Source organism: Talpa occidentalis, unplaced genomic scaffold (genome assembly GCF_014898055.3).
Source record: "Talpa occidentalis isolate TD23 unplaced genomic scaffold, MPIMG_talOcc4v2.1 talOcc4.2, whole genome shotgun sequence".
Classification (NCBI taxonomy): domain Eukaryota; kingdom Metazoa; phylum Chordata; class Mammalia; order Eulipotyphla; family Talpidae; genus Talpa; species Talpa occidentalis.
The window spans coordinates 95,663,119-95,685,758 of NW_023602073.1; the positions used below are offsets into that span (position 1 = coordinate 95,663,119).

General features: G+C 44.7%; 1 protein-coding gene across 4 annotated transcripts in view; it reads left to right on the forward strand.

Moving 5' to 3' along the window:
• The window catches only part of ANKRD6 (ankyrin repeat domain 6), a 152,537-nt gene that overhangs the window by 98,874 nt on the left and 31,023 nt on the right, over positions 1 to 22,640 (forward strand). For 2 of the 4 annotated variants that reach the window (XM_037520105.2, XM_037520106.2), the window contains 2 exons: positions 448 to 708; positions 19,234 to 19,332. In XM_037520105.2, coding sequence (XP_037376002.1) covers positions 589 to 708; positions 19,234 to 19,332 — 219 coding nt within the window. In that variant the 5' untranslated portion in view covers positions 448 to 588. Of the gene's footprint in view, positions 1 to 447; positions 709 to 19,233; positions 19,333 to 21,552; positions 21,908 to 22,640 lie in introns of those variants that run through there. The other 2 variants (XM_054699031.1, XM_054699032.1) reach the window with 1 other exon arrangement.

Sequence of the window (22,640 nt, forward strand, 5' to 3'; positions counted from 1 at the left end):
ACTGTGGGGGCCACTCATCTGGGCCCTGTGGGATGTGGTCTACTGCTAGGAGAATCGGCTTTTTAGCCACTTTGAGCCATTAAAATATAACCCAGAAGGACCTTTAATGATCACACATGCTACAGTTACCTGCTGAAGGCAGGTCTGACAACTAGAGGATGTCCAAGGGATTGTATTTGGCAGGGACAGAGACATAGTCTTGATCATACTCCTCTGGAGAATGTCCCTGAGGGGGAAGGAAGGAGGGAGGTGGGCACATTCCGCTGTCTCCCACTTGCAAGTTCAGGGGTGTTACTGTGCAGAATGTGCCTCCCCCCAGGCCTCTCTGCCCCAGCTTTCCTCCCCTGCAATGAACAATCAGCCGAAAACCCTAAAATCAGAGAGGAGAGCTGTGGCCTGGCCTGTGTGCAGAGTGACGCTGATAACAGCTTTGTTTTGTGACCCTAGGTCCCGAAGATGGCATGGTGACACAGGCACCTTCCGATGATTGGGAGCATCTTCACCCGCGGGTGCCGGCCCAGGCCAGTGGCGTCGTGGCTGAAGGAACTTGTCTACTGCTTTCCCAAGAATCTCTTTCTCTCCTAATTCATGAGCCAGCAGGATGCGGTCGCTGCACTTTCAGAACGCCTTCTCATAGCTGCGTACAAAGGCCAAGCAGAGAATGTGGTTCAGCTCATCAACAAGGGCGCCAAGGTAGCGGTTACCAAGGTAACAAGAAGAAAGAAAAAAGTGCTTTAGCCATTCCCTGGGAAAAAGCCTACCTCTCAACCATTGTCCGCGAAACTGTTGTGTTTGGTTCTTGGCTTTCAAAGAACTGGCTTTTTTCTCCCAGTGGATGGAGGTTTGGGAAGAAGGAAGGAGGATTAAAAATGCTTTCATTTCTATCTTTCAAATGGAGTAACTTGTGATTAGCATTTGACAGTCTTTAAAATCACAGTGTGACTTTTTCTCACCTACTTCTTTAGCCAAATGAACAAGAGATCCTCTGAGAAGCTGGGGCACAAAAGCTTCTCTAATAGAGTGCTTGCGTTATAATCGTGTTAGGCCTTCTGGGAGGTGGGCCAGCTTATGCTAGAGTGTCTTTATCCCTTCTGTACAGTGAGGTGCTTGAGCCAGATGACCGTCTGGGCCAGTGACAGTGGGTGGTGATCATTGGAGGACACTGCTTACCTGTCACCACAGATCAGGAGAACATACTAGCTGAAGGGTGTTTTACGGTAAAGCTGAGAAAAGGCAGGCTCTGCGACATTAGGGGACACGTTTAAATACACTGAAAAATGAATACTGATAGCAAACACTTGTGGAGCGCTCGGTATTGCTCCCTGTGCTTTACAGTCACCTAGAAGAGCTTCTGTTTTCATCCCCACTTTAGAGACAAGGAAACTGAGGCACAGAGAGAATTAAGTAACGTGCCAAGGGACCCTCAGCTGCTAAGTGGCAGAATTGCAACTGTCCCCAGTGAGTCTGACTCCAAAGCCCATCATCCAGGTACCCCAGATAGCGCCCTGAAAAGGGACAACATTTAGTTTTCAAATAGTAACATCTGTTAATGCCTGTCCTCCTGTGCAAAGATTGGCCCACTCGCATTATCAGTTACTCATATGTAGTCTATATTTCATGCTTCTGATGTGTGCTTTTTTCAAAACCACCAATTCAGTTTTGACTCTACCTGGAGATAGCATTAGATCTCACAGGTTACGTGTTCAGTCCCACAAGATTGTCCCCTACTTCAGATGCCAATCACAAGTCCAGGTTGTCACGTATGCTTGTGACTGGTGTGCTGTAAATTGGAGGTTGCCAATTTGTTGGAGTGGCTCATAGAAATTAGGGAAACATTTTATTTACCAGATTGCCCATTTATTATAAAAGGATATAACTCAGGAACCACCAGATGGAGGGAGATATATAGGGTAAGGCATGAGAAAGGGGCACTGAACTCCCAGACCCTCTCTGAGTATGGTACTCTCGCAGAATCTCCATGTGTTCACCAACCTGGAAGTGTTACAGAGCAACCCTGGGGGAAATGGGGGTCACCTGGGTTGTGAGTCCTCACAGGTGCACTTAGGAACTCAGGATGAGACCCAGAAGCAGACATGCAGAGAGAAATTGAAAAGGGTTTATTTACAAGGAGGGTGAGAAGAGGGAGAACAGCTAGAAGACTAATTTGCAGATACATCCTAGCAGCAATATCATTTGAACTGAGGCATCAGGTTGCAAGGCAAACCTGGAAAAGCATGAGTGACAGCATGCATGTGTTAAGTTTGAAGCCCAGCATGGCTGCTTATCTCCGCCCCGAGTTCCCTGGAAGTTCAGGACCTCAGGTTCATGGCATGCTGGGAGTTGGTTCTCTGGCATCTGAGATCTGGAGATGGCTGGGGAGTCTATTCAGGACATCATTCATTGACTTGGCGTTTGCTCCTCACTGTTCCTTTGACAGAAGCTCTTGGGTTTTTAATGGAGGTTTTGCTACATAGACATGATTGATTAAATCACTGGTCACTGGCAACTGATCCAACCTTACCATCCCGGAGGTTGGCAAAGGGATAGGACGGAAAGTGCCATCCTTCTAATCAGAGTTGGTTTCCTGCCAACCAGCCCTTCCTAAGGGGCTTTCCCAAAGTCACCTCATTAACATAAACTCAGGTGCAGTTGATATGGGCTTGTTATGGATAACACATTCCTTTTACCTTCTGGCTTGGGAGCTATTTCAGAACTGATGGCAAAAGACCAAATAGTATAACAAAATATACTTCAGTTAATCTTATCTCTTAGGAAATTCCAAGGCTTTTAGAACTGTGAGCCAGAAATGGGGGGTAAGACCAAATAAATATTTCTCTTTATAAATCACAATAACACAATGTTGGCCTCTATAAAAAATAGAAAATCTTGGGCTACTCAGAGGTCACCATCCTTTGACCTAGCAGTACTCATTGTGCTGAATTGAGGGTGGAAGAATCCTTATGTCAGGTTTTGACCAGACCCGAGCAGCCACAAATGCAGAAAGTGCATGAACTCTGGAGTTACTGTTGCTTGGAGCCTTAGTTTTCTTCTCTTGAAAAGTGGGGTAATAATGCCAACCTTTCAGGATTGTCATAATAATAACTTATTTAAAGCACTTACCTCATAATCTGGAGTTTTCTTTTTTAATAGACTTAATCATCTGCCTTTTTTCAAGCAGTTTCATTGACTTGCCATAACATTCACACATTTTGAGTGTACAATTCAATGATTTTTTAAAATTAATTAATTTATTTATACAAGCACTGGGTACAGTCAGAAGTGCAGGAGGGTGAGAGAATTCACCAGAGCCAGAGCGAAGAGCAGAACAGGCAGACTGACGAAGTACACTGCTGAGGGCGGCAGGAGAGGTCTGCACGCCATGTGGGACCCTCACCCGGTGGCTGGGGATCGAACCGGCGCTGCAGAGGCTGTGGGCAGCTTCGCAACTCAGCGCTCAACCGCTGTGCCACCCGGGAGGCCCAATTCAATGATCTTTAACATATTTACATAGTTATGCAACCATCACCCTGTTCTAATTTTAGAACATTTCCATAACCCCAATAAAAATTTCATTAGCTCCTGGCTATAGTACATCCACTTTCTGTCTCTATAAATTTCCCCTTTCTGGACTCATATGCATGTAAATGGAATGTAGTATGTAGTCTTTTGTGTCTGGCTTCTGTCACTTAACCTAATGTTTTCCGGGTTCCTCCATGTGGTGGCTAGCAGGCATCAATACTTCATTGACTTATATTGCAGAATAAATAATATCCCATTTATCCATTGATGGATTTTGGGTTGTTACCAGTTTGGCACTATTTTGAATAATGCTATTATAAGCATTTGTGTACATGTTTTTGTGTGGACATATTTGTCATTTATTTTGAGTAATGCCTAGGAGTGAAATTGCTAGGACATATGGCAAAATCTATGCGTTCCTTTTTAAGAAACTGCCAAACAATTTTCCAGGGTGGTCATACTGTCAGCAATGTATGAGGGTTCCAGTTTTTCTACATCTTCACCAGTGCTTGTTATTTTCTCTCTTTTTAAAAACTTAATTTTCTTATTAATAGTTATCTTTATCAAAGTCTTGCATGTACATAGGAGCTTTAAAAGTAAGTTAAAAAAAACTACTGTCCCAGGCCCATCCCAAATGGTTGCCCTGAAGAGAAAACTCTCAATTCTTTTAGTTATTTAATTTTTTCCTGATATTTATCCCCATAATTTCCAGTAAATGTGCATATACTAATTTGGTTAATCAGTTTAACTTTAAAACAATTGTGATTATTTTAATTTTTATGTTGTGTGTATACATGGATTCTAAATGGGAAGTATTTTTTACTATGCTTGCCTTTGACTTCTGGTTCTCCTTAGGCAACCACTTTCAACTCTTGGTAGATTCTTTCAATGACGTCTGCTATTGCTCAATCATGATTTTTCTATTTCAGTCCTTACCTGTTGACATACCCCTATGAAAACTAACAACTTAAGATTTAGTGTTTTTTCTCTCCCCTACTCTCTCACATAAATTTCTACCTTTTCCAATGTAGGTATGTCATAACTATATCAAGTGACATCAGCATTTGGTCTGTATGTTATTTTAACCAATTTATGACTTTCATAAACTGTACCGTGTAGTAGCTATTATCATCATGCTTACTTTTTTGCAATAACTTGTTTACCCTGATGTTAGTACTTTTCCTGCATTTGTTGTCTGGGTAGTAGGAGAAGCAGACACTTACAAAGTTATTGGTGAGGTAAAAAAGGTGTTCACTTGAGAGAGCTTTTTGTTGTGCGCTTTTTCTAGAAGATTCTATACACTTGTTTAAAAGGTATAAACATTTTTTATTTTAAAAAATTTGAATAGTAAACCATTCACTTCTTTTCATTTAAAGTTTTTAATTTATATTTAGAATTAAAATTGTATCACACAAATCATACCTAATGACCCAACTTTAAAGAATAATGCCTACTAAAATAAATTCTGATGATTTTAAGCCACGTTGAGCCACATATGTTATTGTACAAACACAAAACAATCATGGAATATTTGTTTTCTGGTGAAAAAGACTTTTTTCCCCTAGGAAATTTGTGTGAAGTTTGTTTTCATGCACTTATAGCCATGAAATATTTGGTGAGTTAATTTATATGTTAGTCATCACCTACTAGTAAGTACTTTCTATTTTGTAATGATGGGTTATTTTCATAGAATTTAAAGATGGTGTTTTGTGCAGCAAAGACAAAATTGATGAGGTGTAGAAATAACAATGGATATTGAAATTGTATCACGTGGTTTCATGCAGAAGGTACAAAATGTTGACTAGTCTTTCTCTCACTAGTTTTCCACGCATTCAGTATTCCCTCCCTGAAGGCAATGCATTACCTGTTCCTTGCAATTTCTTCCTGAGATACTTCTTACATATGGTGTGTAAGACATATCTCTGTCTTTTTCTCATACAAATTGTATATGGCTTCACTTTGCTGTAGTCAGTGAACTCTAATTGACTGAACTTAACCCTATGATGGATATAGCCCAGTTAATGTTCATCAGCTAACCTTGTCCTGAGGTCTCATTGGACAGTGTGGTTCTCTTCTGAGAGACACATTTCTGTCAGTGGTTCTGCTAGGTCAGGACATGTGCGCCCTTGTAATTTCCCTTGTAACTTTGACCACTAGAGCAGAATTGCTCTGCTTAGAGGTTGTGCCGGCGTGTGCTCCACCAGCAGGTTGAGAGGCCTGAGAGGACTGACCTTTCAGCAACTGCGCCTCTGACATACAGGGCTCTTCTTTCCCAATGGCTCCCTCTCCCTCTGCTCCTGGTCCTTCACCTTCTGAACTCGTCCTTTTTTTCTGGCATCTCTATGGGAGCTCTCTGCTGTGGCTAATTTGACCTCTCTTTGACTCTGTTTCTTGCCACTTCAGATGAGCTGCATAGAATTTTCTCTTTTTCATCCCTTTGGGTTGTCTGTAGGGCCAACTGCTTGGGACTCAGGGAGAAAAGCAGTGACTGATGGGTGGGGGGCTTAGGGGCTCCACATCTCTCCTGTCCTTCCTTATCCTCCACTCGGAGCTGGAAAACAGGGCACCCTCCCAAGACAGCCTGGGACTTTTCATCTTCCACCTGGTAGCCCAGTGAGCAGCACAGGATGATGCCGGCCCTTCATTCTGCCCTGAGCTAATGGATCCCCACGCTCTGTGTGGGCTCCCAGAATATTCAGTTACATGTCACATCAAACGGCAAGTCTGCTCTTTGTTCTCCAGTAGCTCAAAGCTTCACCTCGTGGGAAGGAAATCTCAACCAGGAAAACATCGGCCTTTGTAGCTTATAACCAGAAATCATCAGGAAAACTTGACATATACTAGGTATTCTAGTTATTAAAAAAAGTGTTAGGTTTATTTAATCAATGAATGAGGGAACCAGTAAGATATTACACTTGTTTCAAAGGAGAACTCAAAGAATCACAAATAGGTAGACCATCAGGAAAATGGAAATAAATTTGCTTATTAGATGTAAAACTAGCCAATATACCCAGAATGTCTGCTCCTGGGCACAATTTATTGGCATCATCCTCAGCATCCTACAACTAGTGGAGGACAAAGACAATGAAGATAACCAGGAGGTGACCTGGAATTTCATTGTGTGTGAAATTGGACTTCTAGTTCCCGCTCACTTGCTTACATGTGCTCACGCTCTCATTTTTATTTTATTTTAAAATTACTGATTTTTAAATTTACAGCGAAATATACACATGCATAAATATATGTCACACAGAGTTTGATATCTTAGCCATGTCTAACCGTGCAGCTCAGGGCATGGGATCCATTCATGCTGTGAGGCCCTCAGCACTGTCTGTCTCCAGAATGCTTCTCACCTTCCAGAACGGAAACTCTGGACCCTTTCAGCACTTTTTCACACTTCTCCCTGGTCTATTTGGTGTCTCGATGAATTTGTTGCCCATTGAAAGATCTTTCGCAAATCTTCCTTACCCACAGTTAGACGTTAAGAATATCACATTTGCCATCTCTGTGACTCTGACCAAGTTATTAGCCACCGTGAGCCTTGGTTTCCTGTCTGTAAAATTTATATGACAGCAACTTCAGGGTTTTGTTGAGAGGATTAAGTGGGGTAATCCATTCAGGGTGCTTAGAAGATTGAAATAAGGGTGTGGAAGGAGCTCAATGGATGATAGTTACTACTATCATAATTAATGTTTTCTCGTTGAGTCCATTGTCCTCAGAGTCACCAAGCCCCTTTAGGTCAGCGGCTCTCAGTGCTGATTGCATGTGTGGTCACCTGAAGAGCCTCAGAAAGTCTGAGGCCCAGGTTCCACAGCCACAGCTTCTTTATTGGTCTGGGTCTGGCTTGGGCTTGGGTTTTTGTTCAGAGCTCCAGGTAACTATCGTGAACAGCCAGAAGTATCCCCAGGAGATGCTCTTCAGAGGAGAGGGGTGTCCCTCACAGAACTGGTGTAATGGGTAAGACATGAGCCTCTGCCTGTGCCTGTGGGGGAGACCTGCTGTAATTGAGAGCAAACCTCAGAACTTTAGAGATGGGCCCTCAAAACTGATTCTGGATGTCTGTGGAGGCTATTGGAACACTGGAGTGGGCCCCAAGTTTTTAGCCAGTCTTCTCCCCATCGTCTTCACTCTCTTAAGCTATAATGACTTGGGTTTCAGGAAATACATTAAGTCAAGAACTTGTTTGGAGACTGAAAAGTCTCTTTCAGCAGGCTGCCAGCAGGCTGTTTCCCATGAGAATTGACTGTTGTGTGTTTAGGTTGTAGAAGACGAGGTGTCCAAGGTGGATATGTGAGTAGGTGGCGACTGTGCCTGGTCTTTCAGCCCATGTTTCCATCAAAGCAAGTAAAGTACAAAGAATTATACACCACGAGCAAGAGAGATTTACTCCAAGTATGCGAGGCTGTTACAGTATCAATCAACGTAATCCCCATATCAACAGATGTCTTAGTCAACTTGGACTGCTATAACAATACCACAGACTGAGTGGTTTAAATAACAAGCATTTATTTCTCACAGTTCAGGAGGCTGGAAAGTCTAAGATTAAGGTACTGGCGGATTCAGTTCCTGGTGAGAACCCTCTCCCGGGCCTGTAGACGGCTGCGCTCTCTGTGCTCCTGCAGGACAGAGCTTGGTCCCGCTTCCTCTTCTTATAAGGTCTAATCCCACCACCTTCACAACCTCATCTAACCCCAGTTACCTCCCAAAAGCCCTCCAAAGATGATATGGGGGTTAGAGTTTTAACATGAATGGGAGAGGGGGTTTGCTGCAAACATTTACTCCAAGTAACAGGCTAACCAAGGGAAATTACATGAGCATCCAACAGATGCAGAAAAAGCATTTTATGAAATCCCACACCTTTGGTAAAAGCGCTCAGCAAACTAGGAATCGAGGAGCACTTTCTCAACATCTTCAAAAAAACAAACAAAAAAACCCTAAACCTATAGTGAATATCACACTTTCCTCTCAGATAAGGAACAAGGCAAGGATGTCCAGTCTCGTTCCACTTTTTCAGTATGGTTCAAGCCACTGCAGTAAGGCAAAAAGAAGGAAAAGGCACACAAATTGGAAAAGAAGAAAGATTACTCCCTTTGTGAAGATGACATGATTGTCTACATGTCTACCCAAAAAATTCCTCAATCTAATAAGATTGACAAACTTGCAGGATATAAGATCACACACAGAAATAGATCGCACTAGTATATACTATAAACATACGGAAATGAAAAATGCAATATCCTTGTCACTCCGAGGGAGACGAAATAGACTTTGGTGTATATTCAATGACACCTGGAAAATTACAAAGTGGTGACAGAGCTGTTCCACCTCTTGATTGTATCATTATCAACACTGATCGAGACACCTTTTCAAGATGTTGCTATTGTGAGAAACTGGCTGGAAGGTACATGGGAGCTGTTTTATTTCTTAAAACTGTATAAATCTAGTCATCTAAAAATAAAAAGTGTAAATTTAAAAAATTACAAAAGGAAGGGAGAAACAACAAACAGCAACAAATAAAAGTTATTTGTGTCTTAAGGGCCACAGTTTACAACCTCGTCTCAGGTGGACCTGGGCACACCCCATCTTAGTCTTGGGCTTGTGCGGCTTTGGAACCTCTGTGCCTCCCTTCACCCCAGTCAGTGATGTGCCACTGTAAGGGCAGGAATGGTCATGGAGCAGGTTTTCTATGATCCCGCACACCGAGTAAAGGAGGAGTCAGAGTCCTCAGTAGTTTTGCAGGTTTTTATTGGGATTACCAGGTACACGGCAGGCAAGGGCGCTGGGGGGCCTGGAGGCTGTCAGTCCTCCCAGCCCCCAGCAAGTCTTCACTCTATCTGGGCTCTCCGGTAATCTCGGCTTCTGCTTCTTTGCTTCTCTCTCAGCCTCTCTTTCGGCTTCTCTTTTGGCTTCTCCTGGTGTCTCCATGACGCTGCCCTTAAAAGCCCAGTCTCAGCCCAGGTGAATCCCATCTACCTATGCCCACACCCTACTCCAGGTGCCCGCCATCAGGCATGCATTCAGGACCACAAGGGTCCATCATGATGGCGGGATGGCAGAAAAACCTGACATTTTTCCTTACCCTACAGCCACCCACTAGGCCTGAATCCCCTGGCCTTCACACTGCTTGTTCTTGAGTTCTGGTGACTTCTTATGTTGAAGCAGTACTCTCAGCTGCCCTGCCTGGACTGTTTTGCTTGTCAAGCAGGAGCGGTGGTTGTCTTGCAAAAACTGCTAGGAAAATGTGGGGTCGCCACTGAGCTGGCAGGGGCAGTGGCCTTTTTTGTATCATTCTTGAATTCTCAGTACTTAGCCTGGCACTTAGTAAATGTTTGTCAAATAAACTATACCCACTACCTCAACTACAGGGCAGAATTTGTAGATACCCAGGCAGTAGTTCCTTCAGAATACAGACCTCTGCCAGCGAGAAAAGAGCAGTTTCTGTTAAAGTCAACTCCAGAATCTACAAAGCTTTAGACCTGGAAGGAGATGTTCAGAGAAAAGGAGAGAATAGACCAGTCTCTACCCTGTCCCAAGGTCCTGGACTTTCCTTGTGCGATTTCTTGCTTTGAGACAGCAGTTACCTCTGCTAAATGGCTTCCCCTATAAGACCTAGGGATTTGTCTTGAAGGCTGCAGGACCCTTTCTCACAGTGGCCCCTGTCAATGCCCTAATCTAATTTTGTATTTGTAATTTCATAATATTTTTCCTAAAGAATCGTAAGGTAAATGGAAGTGATCAGGTTTTTCCCACCCTCCCACCATTAGCATCAGTGATCGACCCCTATGGTCTTACACATATGCCTGATGGCGGCTCCTGGAGTGTGGTGTGGGCATGCGGGAGTGGGCACACCTGAGCCAAGATGGCGCTTATAAAGGCGGCATCATGGAGGTGCAGCAGCAGAGGATGGGTGGAGGCCGAGGCCTGTGCAGCAGGGTGCAGTAGAGACCAGCGGAGAGACCAGGGGAGAATGCCAGAGAGCCCAGAAAGAGTAAAGATTCCCCGAGGGACTGGGAGGCCTGCCAGCCTCCTGATCTCCCAGCCCCCCTACGTGCCCTGCACCTGGTTTCTCACTACAAATGGTGTAGAAAGATTATTAAAAACCTGAAAACGCCACTGAAGGCTCTAGGACTTCTATACCCATCTGCCCAGATCATAGAAAACCTTGCTCTGTGCCTTCCTGGCATTACGTGGTGTAGTCGGCAGGATGATTTGATGCAGATGGGTTTGGAGCCCTCCGAAGACCTCGGGAGGGACTGGGGGTTGGCAAAGCAGGAGTCTTTGACAATGCTGGAGGTGCCATGTGTAAAGGCAGGAATGGACACAGGGCAGGTTTTCTGATCCCATGCAGACCGGGTAAAGGAGGAGTCAGAGTCCTCAGTGGTTTTTTGCAGGTCTTTTATTGGGGTTCACCAGGCATATGGCAGGCAGGGGTGCTTGCTGGGGGGCCCCCAGCAAGTCTTTACTCTATCTGGGCTCTCTGGCGTTGGTTCTGCTGCTTCTCGGCTTTTCTTTCGGCTTCGGCTTCGGCTTCTACTGCTGCTGCTGGCGTCCCCATGACTCCGCCCTTAAAAAAAGCACAGTCTTAGCTCAGCTGAATCCCATCTACCTATGCCCACACCCTATTCCAGGTGCCCGCCATCAGGCATGCATTCAGGACAAGGATCCATCATCTATCCTGATGGCGGAAAGGCAGAAAAGCCTGATATTTTCTTTACCCTACACATGGCGGCACAGGAGGTGGCCAAAGTCCAGTTGCTGCAGAAGAACTAGAGATGCTACAGGAGCACAGGAGGTGGACAAGGTCTGGGAGCTGTGGGATGGGATCTCGAGTGGAGAAGGAGACAGCCTGTGAGGGCCAGCCACTGCTTCAGAGGCAGACTCACTGGGGAGGAAAGGACCATGATTCATCATTCGAAGCTCACCCAGTGCTGAAGCGAGGAAAAAACTGATGGACTCGGACTAACAGTTCTGCCAGAAGGTGGAGGAACTTTGGTGGTTGGATGTTATATCACTTGTACATCCCAGGAGATGAAAAGGGGTGGCCTTAAGCAGCCTTTTATGAGGCTCTCTGCAGCTAGGCAAAGGAAATTTGTCAAAAAAGTCAGCTTAGAAAGCCAAAAGCTGGTGCTAAGATTGGGAAGTCCTGAGTAGTTGTTAAGCAGCCGAAGGATCCTAAAGAAGGCAGGAGAGCCTCTTAAAATCACCTGTGAGTGATGTCCTGTTCACTTTTGAATAAGGGTGAGGTACTGAGGAACCCATCCTCAGGGGACAGGTGGGGAACATGGCTTGTGGTAGAGCCCACAGCCAAAAGGAGGCCCAAGAGAGGGCACATGTGAGGCTTGTATCCACAGATCCCCGATGCATGTGCAAAGAGTTGGCCTTAATGCAGGGGTCTGCTTGTCATGTTGGTGCTATGAAGGCCAAGTGTTGGAGTGACAGCAGTGAGGACCCCTGGAGCTTGGGTGATTACCCCCAAGAGTACATCCTGGGGGTGGAGTGTAGGGTAAATGGAATTGCTCAGGGTTTTTTTCCCCCCGCCCTCCCACCATTAGCATCAATGAGCAACACCTGTGGTCTTACACGCATGCCTGATGGTGGCACCTGGAGTGTGGTATGGGCGGGCGTGAGTGGGCGCGCCTGAGCCGAGAGATGGAGCCTATATAAGAGCAGCATCACAGAGCACGGGCGGCAGAGTGCGGTGGAGACCACGAGAGAACGCCGGAGAGCCCAAAAAGAGTAAAGATTTGCTGGGGGTAGGAGGCCTGGCAGCCTCCTGGCCCTCTGGCCTCCCCAGCCCCCAACTTCCCTGTACCTGGTTATCTCACTACAAATGGTGCAGAAAGATCATTAAAAGCCACTGAGGGCTCCAGGATCTATCTACCCAGATCATAGAGAACCTGCTCTGTGCCTTGCTGGAGCTACAGGAAGTATCCCAGTATTGTATGTTTCACATTTATCCCCTTTATTTATCTTTGGAGAAACAACCCCAGCTGGTGTCCCAGGAGTGGGATGCCCGGAGCATCCCCCTTACTCTCAGGCCCACTTGTTAGGCCAGGCAGTGGCTCTGAGGAATATCAAGGCTCGTCACTCACAGGCAGGTATCATCAGTGTAGAAGGCTGCCCTGATTAGGGAGAATCCAGAAGAGAGTGGCTAGGACTGGACCGCCGGGTCCTGGCTGGAGTACTGAGTGACCAGAGTCATGGCCCAGGGCTCCCGGGGCCATGAAGTCTGGGGGAGGGAGCGCCCTTCCAAAGGTTTGTTTCTGCGAATTGTGGTTCTCAAGTGATCCTGGTTCCCCGCCCAGAGGCTTGGCTCCTTCCTCGGAAGGGCTCTCCGGATAAACACCCGGGTCTGCCTGAGAGTGTCCAATGAGAAGGGTTAAGCACCCTGTTGGACCACATGCTGGAAACAGAAACCTCCACTTCCTTTCAAGGCTTATTTTAAGCTGGTTACCTTTGGCTGAGCTCCCTTGTCCTCCTCACTGGTAGGAGATTTTTATCTGAACCGGAATCCTCCTCCTGGAATATTCTGACAGAGCCTCACCCCTGGCAGGTGGGAGTTGGCTTCTTCAAGGTGAGTAGCAGGATCGTTTTGTTCTTTGTGTCCTTTTATACTCACCTGTGAGTGTAATTTATGGGTCGCCTGCTGCAACGGGACTGGTCCTGTGTTCCTTTGCAGTAATTCTGCTGGAAGCCGGGCCCCACAGGGCTCAACCTGCCAGAACAAAGCAACATCCTAGACCAGAGCCCCGGAGTTGTTGACAGTGGGGCCACTTTTTTGTGGTTGTTACCTGGCAACATCTCAAGGCCCTTTGCTGTTGAGTTCAGTGGCAGTGCATAGTTCTGGGCCTCTCCCTAGTGAGATCAAGGGAAATGTGCAAGTCCTGCAGTGTCCTAAGTCCTCTCGCCCCTGCTGGGCTCAAGTGGCCCATCCTGATAGCAGGGCAGGTTGGGAGAATTGGCACCTTTACAGGAGTTCATAACTTCTAGCTACACCTTAGAATCACCATACCAGACCCCAGCTTAAGGTGATAGAATCCAGCCCTGTGGGGGTGAAGTTTGGGATTTCTTTCCTTTTATTTTCAGGTAAACTCTAATGTGCTAAAAGGTTGAAAATGAGTGGTTTGTGCCAGTGACTCTTAGACCGTGGTCTTCTATCAGCATCTACCTCCCCTGGGAACTTACTAGAAATGCAGTTTCTCAGTTTCTACCTCCAACTTACTGCATCAGAAACTCTGTGTCCGGAGCCGCCTGGAGCATGCGCCATGTTGCGCATGTGCTCCATGAGTTAGGTTTCGATTTACTGTTTCGCCTTTGGAGAAACCCCTGCGTTTTCCTGTAGATCACGTGAGACTGGGAGGTGGGGGGGGGGAGCTATGAGGATATAAGAGGAGGACGCGGGGGGGGGGGGGGGAGAGAGAGGGAGAAGAAAAGAGATTTAAGAGGAGAACCATGAGAGAGGAGAGTGCTGCGAGAGGAGCAGAGAGAAGGCCAGGGAAGTAAGAAAGACAGGGGAAAGTAAAAGAAAGGTAAAGGAACAATAAAGAAGCATGCACTAGCGTCAAGTTGTCTCAAGCCCCTCATTTCAATCCTCAGCCCTTCTCTTTTCGTGCCTACGAATCCCGCGGGTGGGGACACTCTGGAAAAGACAGATGTCTGTCTTTTAACAAGTCTTGCAGGAGATTCTGCTCCCCAATAAAGTTTGAGAATCACTGGTTTAAGGAATAATATTATGGCAAAAAGCACGATCCTTTTATGTGACTTATAAATATAACTGCAAAAGCATCACTAGAAAAGATGCATTGGTAAAGATCAGATAAAATGATAATAGTTGTAACGGGTGGTAGGATTATAGATGGTTTGCTTTTGTTTTAAAATTTGTTCTGCTCTCTACTCTTAAAATATGGGAGGGAAGCTCTGGGTTGTGATGATGCAGCATTTTAGGGTTTTATACCAAGAGGTGGGGAAGAGAGCATCATGAAGAATGTAGCAGGAGGAATGGCTCTTGCTGGGACAGGCCTACGAGACAGGTTTCTCCTGGGGGCCTGTGGTTGCTCCAGGGAGGATTATTCTGGCCCCGCTTTCTCTGTGTTGCGGTTCTCAACCAGGTATCTCATCAGAATCACCTGGGGAGGTTGTTGAACAACGGATGCCTGGGCCCCACCGCAGAGTCGAGCCAGAATCCCTGCAGGGTAGGCTCCGGTGGCAGTTAGGTGGGTAGACAGACCATCCGCCCCAGGTTATTAACTTTGCGGCGAGAGTGGAAAACCTCCCTCCCATCCTGGAGATTCTAAGGAGACCAGGTTATTTCTGAATTACCCCAGAGTTCAGCATCTGGGAGCCTAGAAACTTCTTGAGAGACAAGGAGCCCCTCTGCCAGGGGAGAGCCCATTCTTACAGCACAAGCTAGGCAGCAGGTGGAGTGGGGGTAAGAGCAAGGGGACTGGGGTCACACCCCTTAGGGTGAATCCAGACTCCAGTGACCTGCTGTTTGGGGAACTGAATGACTAATACATATAAATGTACCAAGGTAGTGCCTGTCATGTAGCCAGCTTCCCCTGTGTTAGCTGCTGCTGTCTCTTGTCTTATCCTCATTATTACTGGTCTCCCTGGACCCACCAGGACCTGGCTTGAGTTAGGTTCAACTGGTCTTTTAGGATAACTGGGGTAGGACCAAAACAAATGGATGCTTTAAAAACATCTAATTATTCATAGTACATAGTCTTTTCTTCTGTCCTATTTCATCCACCGTCGGTCCTAGAAGCATGGAGATGAGAACAGTGGCATGCTCGAGTCTAAGTCATGCAAAGGTCCCTCTCAAGATCAGTTTTTATCTACCCCCTCACATTAAGGGGGGGGTTGCAACCTTCCCCACTTGTCACATGTGACCTTGGGGTATCCCTGTCTGCTGAGTGGAAACAGCTACCCCCCAAAATGTGCTACTTTATTTTTCACTACAGAATGTTCTGGAAAACCAAGTACATTTCTGCTTCTTTCTTGCTCTCCTTCTGTGGTGGTGGTGTGTGTGTGTGTGTACATGTGTGTGTGGGTGTGTGTGTGAAGGGGATGTTCTTATCTTTAGGAAAGACCAGGGGACAGGAGTGGATAGCTTTAATTAAGCAGTGCACTGATTACCACTGCCACCCTTTTACCAGATAGCAAAAGTTGAGTCAGACATTGGGGGTGGGGGATCATACTCTCCTCACAGCCCTGTGTCACTGATGTAGCTGCTTAAATGCTCATGAGGCTCCCAGGAGGTTACATTTCCTCTTCAGGGCCAAAATATCCTAGAAACTGGAGTCTGCTGTCTCTCCAGGCTCTCCATTCCTTGGGGGTCAAGCCTGGAATTGTGAAATTTTCTCCAGTGTCCTGGTATCCCCAGTCTGCCCTGTGGCTAAGGAACACCAGAACCTCATTGATATGCCGCAGAATCAACTTGCTTCATCAGTCATGGAAAGCATAACCCTGCCCTCGAGGAGATCACAGCCTAGTGGAAGGAGAAACCAGTGCCCTTGGTGACACTAAGAATGTGCAGGTTTCCTAAGAGGGAATGGGGACGACAGGCCAGGAATAATTCAGGGAGAATCCTTTGGAGAAGGGAACTGTGGACTGTATTTAAAAAATGAAGTGGGCATCTGGTCAGAACCACCATCTTCCAGTAAGTTGCCAAAATGATCAACAGAAAGGTGAAGAGAGGCACCCGCAGTATGTTCGCTAGGCCTCTTAGAAAACATGGAGGTGTTCCTCTGGCCACATACATGCCAATCCACAAGAAAGGTGATATCACAGACATCAAAGGGATGAGCACTGTTCAAAAAGGAAAGCCCTTTGTTACCAAATGTTACCATGGCAAAACTGAAGAGTATATAATGTTACCCAACATGCAGTTGGCATTGTTGTAAACAAACAACTAAAGGGCAAGATTCTTGCCAAGAGAGTCAGTGTTTGTACTGAGCATATTAAGCACTCTAAGAGCTGAGATGGCTTCTTGAAATATGTGAAAGAAAAGGATCAGGAAAAAAAAAGGAAGCACTTTGTTCTAGCAGAAGCGCCAGCCTGCTCCCCACAGAGAGGCATACTGAGAACCATGGGAAGGAGCCTGAACCCCTGGAATGCGCTCCCTGTGAATTGATGGCATGATGGGTCTGGAAAAAAGACTTTGACTATTTTTAAAAAATGGAGATGGATCAGTGGATCAGGACTGGCTTATAGGAAACTCGACTGTCCCACTAGAGCCACCTGTCTAGTCAAGTGATCCAGGAGCCACCTCTTCACCTGGATCTGTTTTGCCATTGAAAATATCTCACTTGTCTTCCTGAGACAAAGGTATGGGGGTGTCAAGGAGAAGGAAGAACTGGGGTGTTTTCACGAGTGATAGCTGATGACAATTGAAGGGAAGGGGAATTCATCTTAGATGGTGGGTGCTGTTTCATCCCGTTTCAAGTACATTCTCCCTATGTCATAAATAACAAAATGGGCTTAGGAGAGCGTGGTGTGCAGAATCGCACATGTCAGAGAGGATCTGAACTAGTCTTGCACAGCTCCAGCTTCTCTCACTTTCCTTCCCCCACAGAGGGTGTTCCCTGCCCATTTGGGATTAGGAAGGTGCCTCCAGTCCAGGGCCATCTTGTTATTAACTTATAGTCTCTGAAGCACCCTCTTAGATGTGACCTGTTTGAGCGAGCCACAGCAGTGTTTTCTAATCCTGCCTTCTGATTGTTTATGTTCATTTGAGCAGTCCCTCTGCTTCCTTTGGTGTCAGTTTCCCACCAGTTAACATCTCATGGCTGCTGAGGATGTTCCTTAGGACTCCCTGTTTCTGACACCAGTGACTCCTCAGCCTGTGGCGTCTTTTCCAGCCTCCCTCTGGGTTACCTCTCCCCACCATTGCCTGTATTTTCCAGTTGCTCAGAAGTGGCTCTTGTCCCACCACCCTGTCAGCCTCCCTCACAGCACACATCTTTCTGCTCATAAAGGTGATGAGTCTCCTGTGTTTCAGAGTGACTTACATCCTTTGTGAAGGTCACTTTTCTGATGTCCTTGACAAGGACAAACAAGGACCTACCATTCTTGTCAAGGACATTCAGTAAATCAATGTGCTAAAGGGACACCAGATGATAAATGGATCATGGGTCCAGGTCCAGTGAGTGGAACCCAGTTGTCTTGCTCCACATGATCAACCGTGGATACTTCCTGTAAAGAATCAAGGTTAAGTAGCATGAGCTGAGCACAGTTGCCAGCCAAGGAAGGTCATTTCATCTCATCTCAGACGTTACCTTTTTTATGAAGGTTTTTTATAGCTACTTTCTTGGGAGTAACGTTTTTCTTAATTAAGAATTCTAATTTTAAAGTGAGCTCTGACCTCTTTCCAGTATCATTCTACTGCTTTGACTGCATTTCATTTCATGAAATTAAGAAGCTTTTGTTGTCTGCTATATCTGTTTTCTTCCATGGTTAGTTACCCATGCAAACTGACTTTTTTAGAGAGCAAATGGATTTATCCTGCTACAATATTTATAAAGATCTTAGGGACATTTTATTAGTGCTAGAAAGGATTCAAGGCCATGTGAGACCCTTATTTTCAGGGTTATGTTTCAGCTTGAGTGGGGAAGTAGTTAAACAGCATTTGAAGCAAGGAATAGAACTGTTTTTTCATGGTGAAACTGGAGGGAGCAAGCCAAGGGAACATTATGTCTCCTTTAGAATTTGGAGAATTCCGAGTTTGGCAAAGTCAGTTCACTGCATATAAGCTGATTTACACTTGATACTATTCTGTGTATCACCCAGGCCGTGTGCTTAGGGCAGTTGAAGGCCAACCACAGGCCTGAGAAGCCTACTCAGGTGCACACAGATGTGTTCTGGATACCTGCCTGGATGCCGATTGGTAGGACAATGTATAAATAATGAACTAGAACTACAGGTGACAATGTGAAGAAGGAACTCAAATACAATGTTGGACCAAAAAAAATTATCAAATGATACTGTAGAGTTTAATACCATAAATGGAAAGCTTGAAAACAAGTAAAACACACACACATAGTTTTTGGCTACAAACAGTAAAAACAACAAAAAGTCAAAGGAATAATGAATACCAAATCTAAAAGGATAGTCACCTTTGGGGTCAAAGGGGAAATGAAATCTGGGAAGATTTCCCAAGGAATATCCATGTTTATATAAGGCCATCTTAAAATGATTGGTGGATGTGTGCATTTTAAAAATATTGTTTGAAGTTGAAATATTGTAAATTTGTATTTATAGTTTTGTTTTTAAAAAGAGGGAGAACCCGTTCTGATCAGTTTGGCCAGCTGTTTCAAGTTTGAGTACTAAGTCAATTTTACTAGGACAGCTTGACCTTTTATTGTTCTCCCATCTCTTGCCTCATCAGGTTCATTGTGACCACTTCATCATGCCCAAGTATTAGCACCAGTGGGAAATCTTCAAAAAAACTTGAAACCCTTTATCTTCCTACTTGTTGGTGTGATAAGTGGAGAGTTGAAATTTAAGCACTAAAGGAAATCTTCATATTTTGAGCATATTTTTTCATGACTTATAATCCTAATAGTCGAGTTTAACTGAGGCAAAGTTGAATTCTGGTAAATCCATAAGAATCTCCTTCCAAACCAAAGGGGTAGGGATTGGGGCACTGTGTGAAAACTTGCTCCTTGGTAGTGGTTTTGTTATCTTGTTCTGAAATCAGTGTGTTTGCATTTGCAGCACGGCCGGACCCCCCTGCATCTTGCTGCCAATAAGGGCCATCTTTCTGTGGTCCAGATCCTGCTGAAGGCTGGCTGTGACCTTGATGTCCAGGATGATGTGAGTAGAAACCATCATTCTATTAGAAGAGGGATTTGCAGGGGAGCTTGGATGCCTAGAAACCCACAGTAAAAAGTGTAACCAGCTAGGAGATGGGAGGGTAGTAGATGCTATCCCCATATGTTTCATCTCCATCTTGGTCCCCATGGTAGGAAGAACTTCCTCTTTGAAGACCTGATCCGGGGCCCATTCTCGATAGCAGAGTAGAGTTGAGAGTAGGTAGTGGTTTTTATCATGGTTCATTCCTACCCAGCATCATTCAAATGCAGAGCTTCAAAGAGCATTTTCCTTGTATCCTGTCTTAGTATGAAGCTAAGCTTGACCACGCACATGCGCGCGCGCTCTCTCTCGCTCAAGTGGAAACCTGCTGAAAGTATATGTCATTGCCCAAGGTTATCACTGGAAAAAAGATGGGACTTAATTTTTCCCTTTTCTCACATTGATTTCTTAGTCATTGTACTTTTAATTAAAAGGACCTATTCAAAGAAAAAAAAAGAGGGCACTGATCCCATGGAATCAAAGAAGAAATCCTCCAGTGAGAGTTCACTCTGGTGCTCTGCCATTATTGAGAATCAGTCTCTGGGTCTCTTCATTCAAATTATCTAGAGAGGGACTTGGACTGGCTTCTTTGAGGTCAGGTGTCCATTTTGAGTCAATCAATAGTGATTGGTGGAGGGGAATCGCATAGCACATAGGTTGCCCGACTGGGTCTTTGGGCAAGAAGGATTCTGTAAGAAGGGGATATAGGCAAGATGATGTAAATTGTCCTCTAATGAATTATTAGGACAACGTGATTGGAAACTTTTCAGAAACTGTTTCTAACTCTATTTAAGAATAAGAACTTTTGTGAGGGACACAAAATCTGAAAGTTAGCTTTTATCATAACTCTCCCAGATTTACTGGAATAACATATGCAGTAATGTGGTTACATAACTCTGTCAAATTTAAGACCCTTAGATGTGCTAGGGTGTGGGGGACCAAACTGCTTCTGGTTTTCTTTGGTTCTCTGTCTAATGGTCCTAACACTTGGCAAACACACAGGTGAAAAGGATGGCATTTGCAAAGAAATAACTGAATATACCATTATTTTATACATAGGCAGAGGCTGGCCAATGTCATTCAGAAATCTCTGGTTATATTTGGAACCTATTTGGGTCATCAAAGATGTTATTTTCAAAAGATGCTGATTTAGCTCTAAGCTGTTGATTCCTACCTTTGATCATGGTGCCTTTTTTTTTTTTGTTTTCCTGCACTGTAGCCATAATAACATTCCTGATTATATCATATCCTTAGAAGTCAGAAGTGAAAATATAGGGAAAGAAAGTAAGTCTCACCACAGAAAAGGTGGGGCATTGATTTGCTGGTGCAGACATGTTTGGGTACATGTGGTCTTCTCTTTCCGTAATTAAAGCCCTTGCTTGCCACGGTGGCAAGGCCACAATGCCAGGCATGCTAACCCAACCCAACCCTCCAGTCTCATGTCATAAGCTCTGAGTGTCTCTGTGTTCTTACATAGCAGAAGCCATTCTAACTTCCTAGACTGCTGCTGTTTATATCAGGCAAGATAGTAAGTAAAACAGGTAGCCAATGAGTGATATATCTGCAGAAGGAAAGCCAACTTTATTTTTTTTTAATTTTTTAAAGATTTATTTTGTTTGTGCATACAAGAACCAGGGTACAGGCCAAATGTGCGGGAGGGTGAGAGGATTCACCAGAGACAGAGTGGGGAACAGAACAGGCAGACTGAGTGAAATACACTGCTGAGGGGAGCAGCCGGCGAGACAGGAGTGGTCTGCCATGCCCAACTTTATTTTTAAACAGGAACACACTTTTCATTTATTGGAATTATTTATTTTCTTGCATCTTTTCCATGTCCTACTCAGTTAATGCATACGTTGCTTCTCCCAGATAACTTAAAGCAAAATGAAAACACAACTACAAATCAATTATGAAAATAGATGGAAATGGGTAAGGTAGAACTGACACATTAGTTTTGAAATAGTGCATTTGCCAGAATATGGTTCATGTCAATCTTTTATATACTTACCATGCCTATTGATGATCAGCCTTAAAACCTATGCAAGAATCTGAGGAAGAAAATTCTTTATGGGTATTCTTCAAAGAAGAAGAGTAATTTTTGGAAAAATCATTTCAGAAGTTAACTATCTCGGATGATGGGTAGAAGTAAAGAATGTTAATGTTATGAAGAATTTACTCCTAACTTCATATCCTACAGATACTGTTCTCTAGGTCATGGTAAGGACTGAGAATTAGTTGAAGAATGACCTCCAGTGGCCTGGAGTGGGATTATTATGAATTTCAACCTGTGGAAACCAGTTCTTTAGAATATGCAACTTCAGGAACAAATTCCCTCTTGCTTCTCACCAATCCTGCCAACTCTCATTGGAGCTTTAACACCATGTCTGATGGGTCAATGAGCAGTCACATGGCCCCCACCTCAGAAATAGTCCAGGACACTGTGACCATGGTAAAAGGCATAAAGGAAGAAAAACATAAGAAAAACCAGAGAAGAAAGGCTAGGAAGACCCCTAGAAGATCAGAGAGAGAAAAAGAGGTCAGCAACTTGCTTTGTGCACTTACCCTATCTTGAGCTTCCTTGCACCATGTCTGCCGATATGTTCTGGGAGGGATTCCTCCCAAAGGGGGGATGTTCCACCCTTGCATGACTGGGGTTTCTTCCACGAGCTGATCTTTGGCATCTATCTCCACTGTGCTCATTCTTGTTCCCCATATAGGAGAGAAAACTACAAGTATTTCAAAACAGAGTTTTAGTGCCAAATCCCAAACTAAGAAACTCTGATGTTTTAGAAAAATTGAGAGCTGGCATTTATGCAAGCAGGTCATTATGTTCCAAATCAAAGTGCCAAACTGCAAGGTTGCTGGCTCTTCAAGTTTCTAACTGCAGCACTTTGTATTTGCTTCTTTGTAGTTAATCATTCATCAAATGATTCTTGGGAGCCTGCAGTGACCATGACACTGCACTAAAGCAGTTAGCTTGATGATACTACATAGAGGCAGCCCCACCCCCTCAGAGTCAGCTGATATTCTTTAAGGCCTGTCTTAAAGTTAATTGACTTCACAGGTTGGAAAGAGTTTGATGGGTGGGTGGTAAGTTGCCAAGAGCCTTGACAGTTGAAATCTGTCCCAAACACACTGCCCTGAATTATCTGGTTATCCTGGGCTAGGCATCAGCTTGTGCCAGGCCTTGGTTTTCTTATCAATAAAGTAGGAGAATTAGATGCCATGCCCTTGGAGTATATTAGAGAGATCAATAAATAATCACTGAA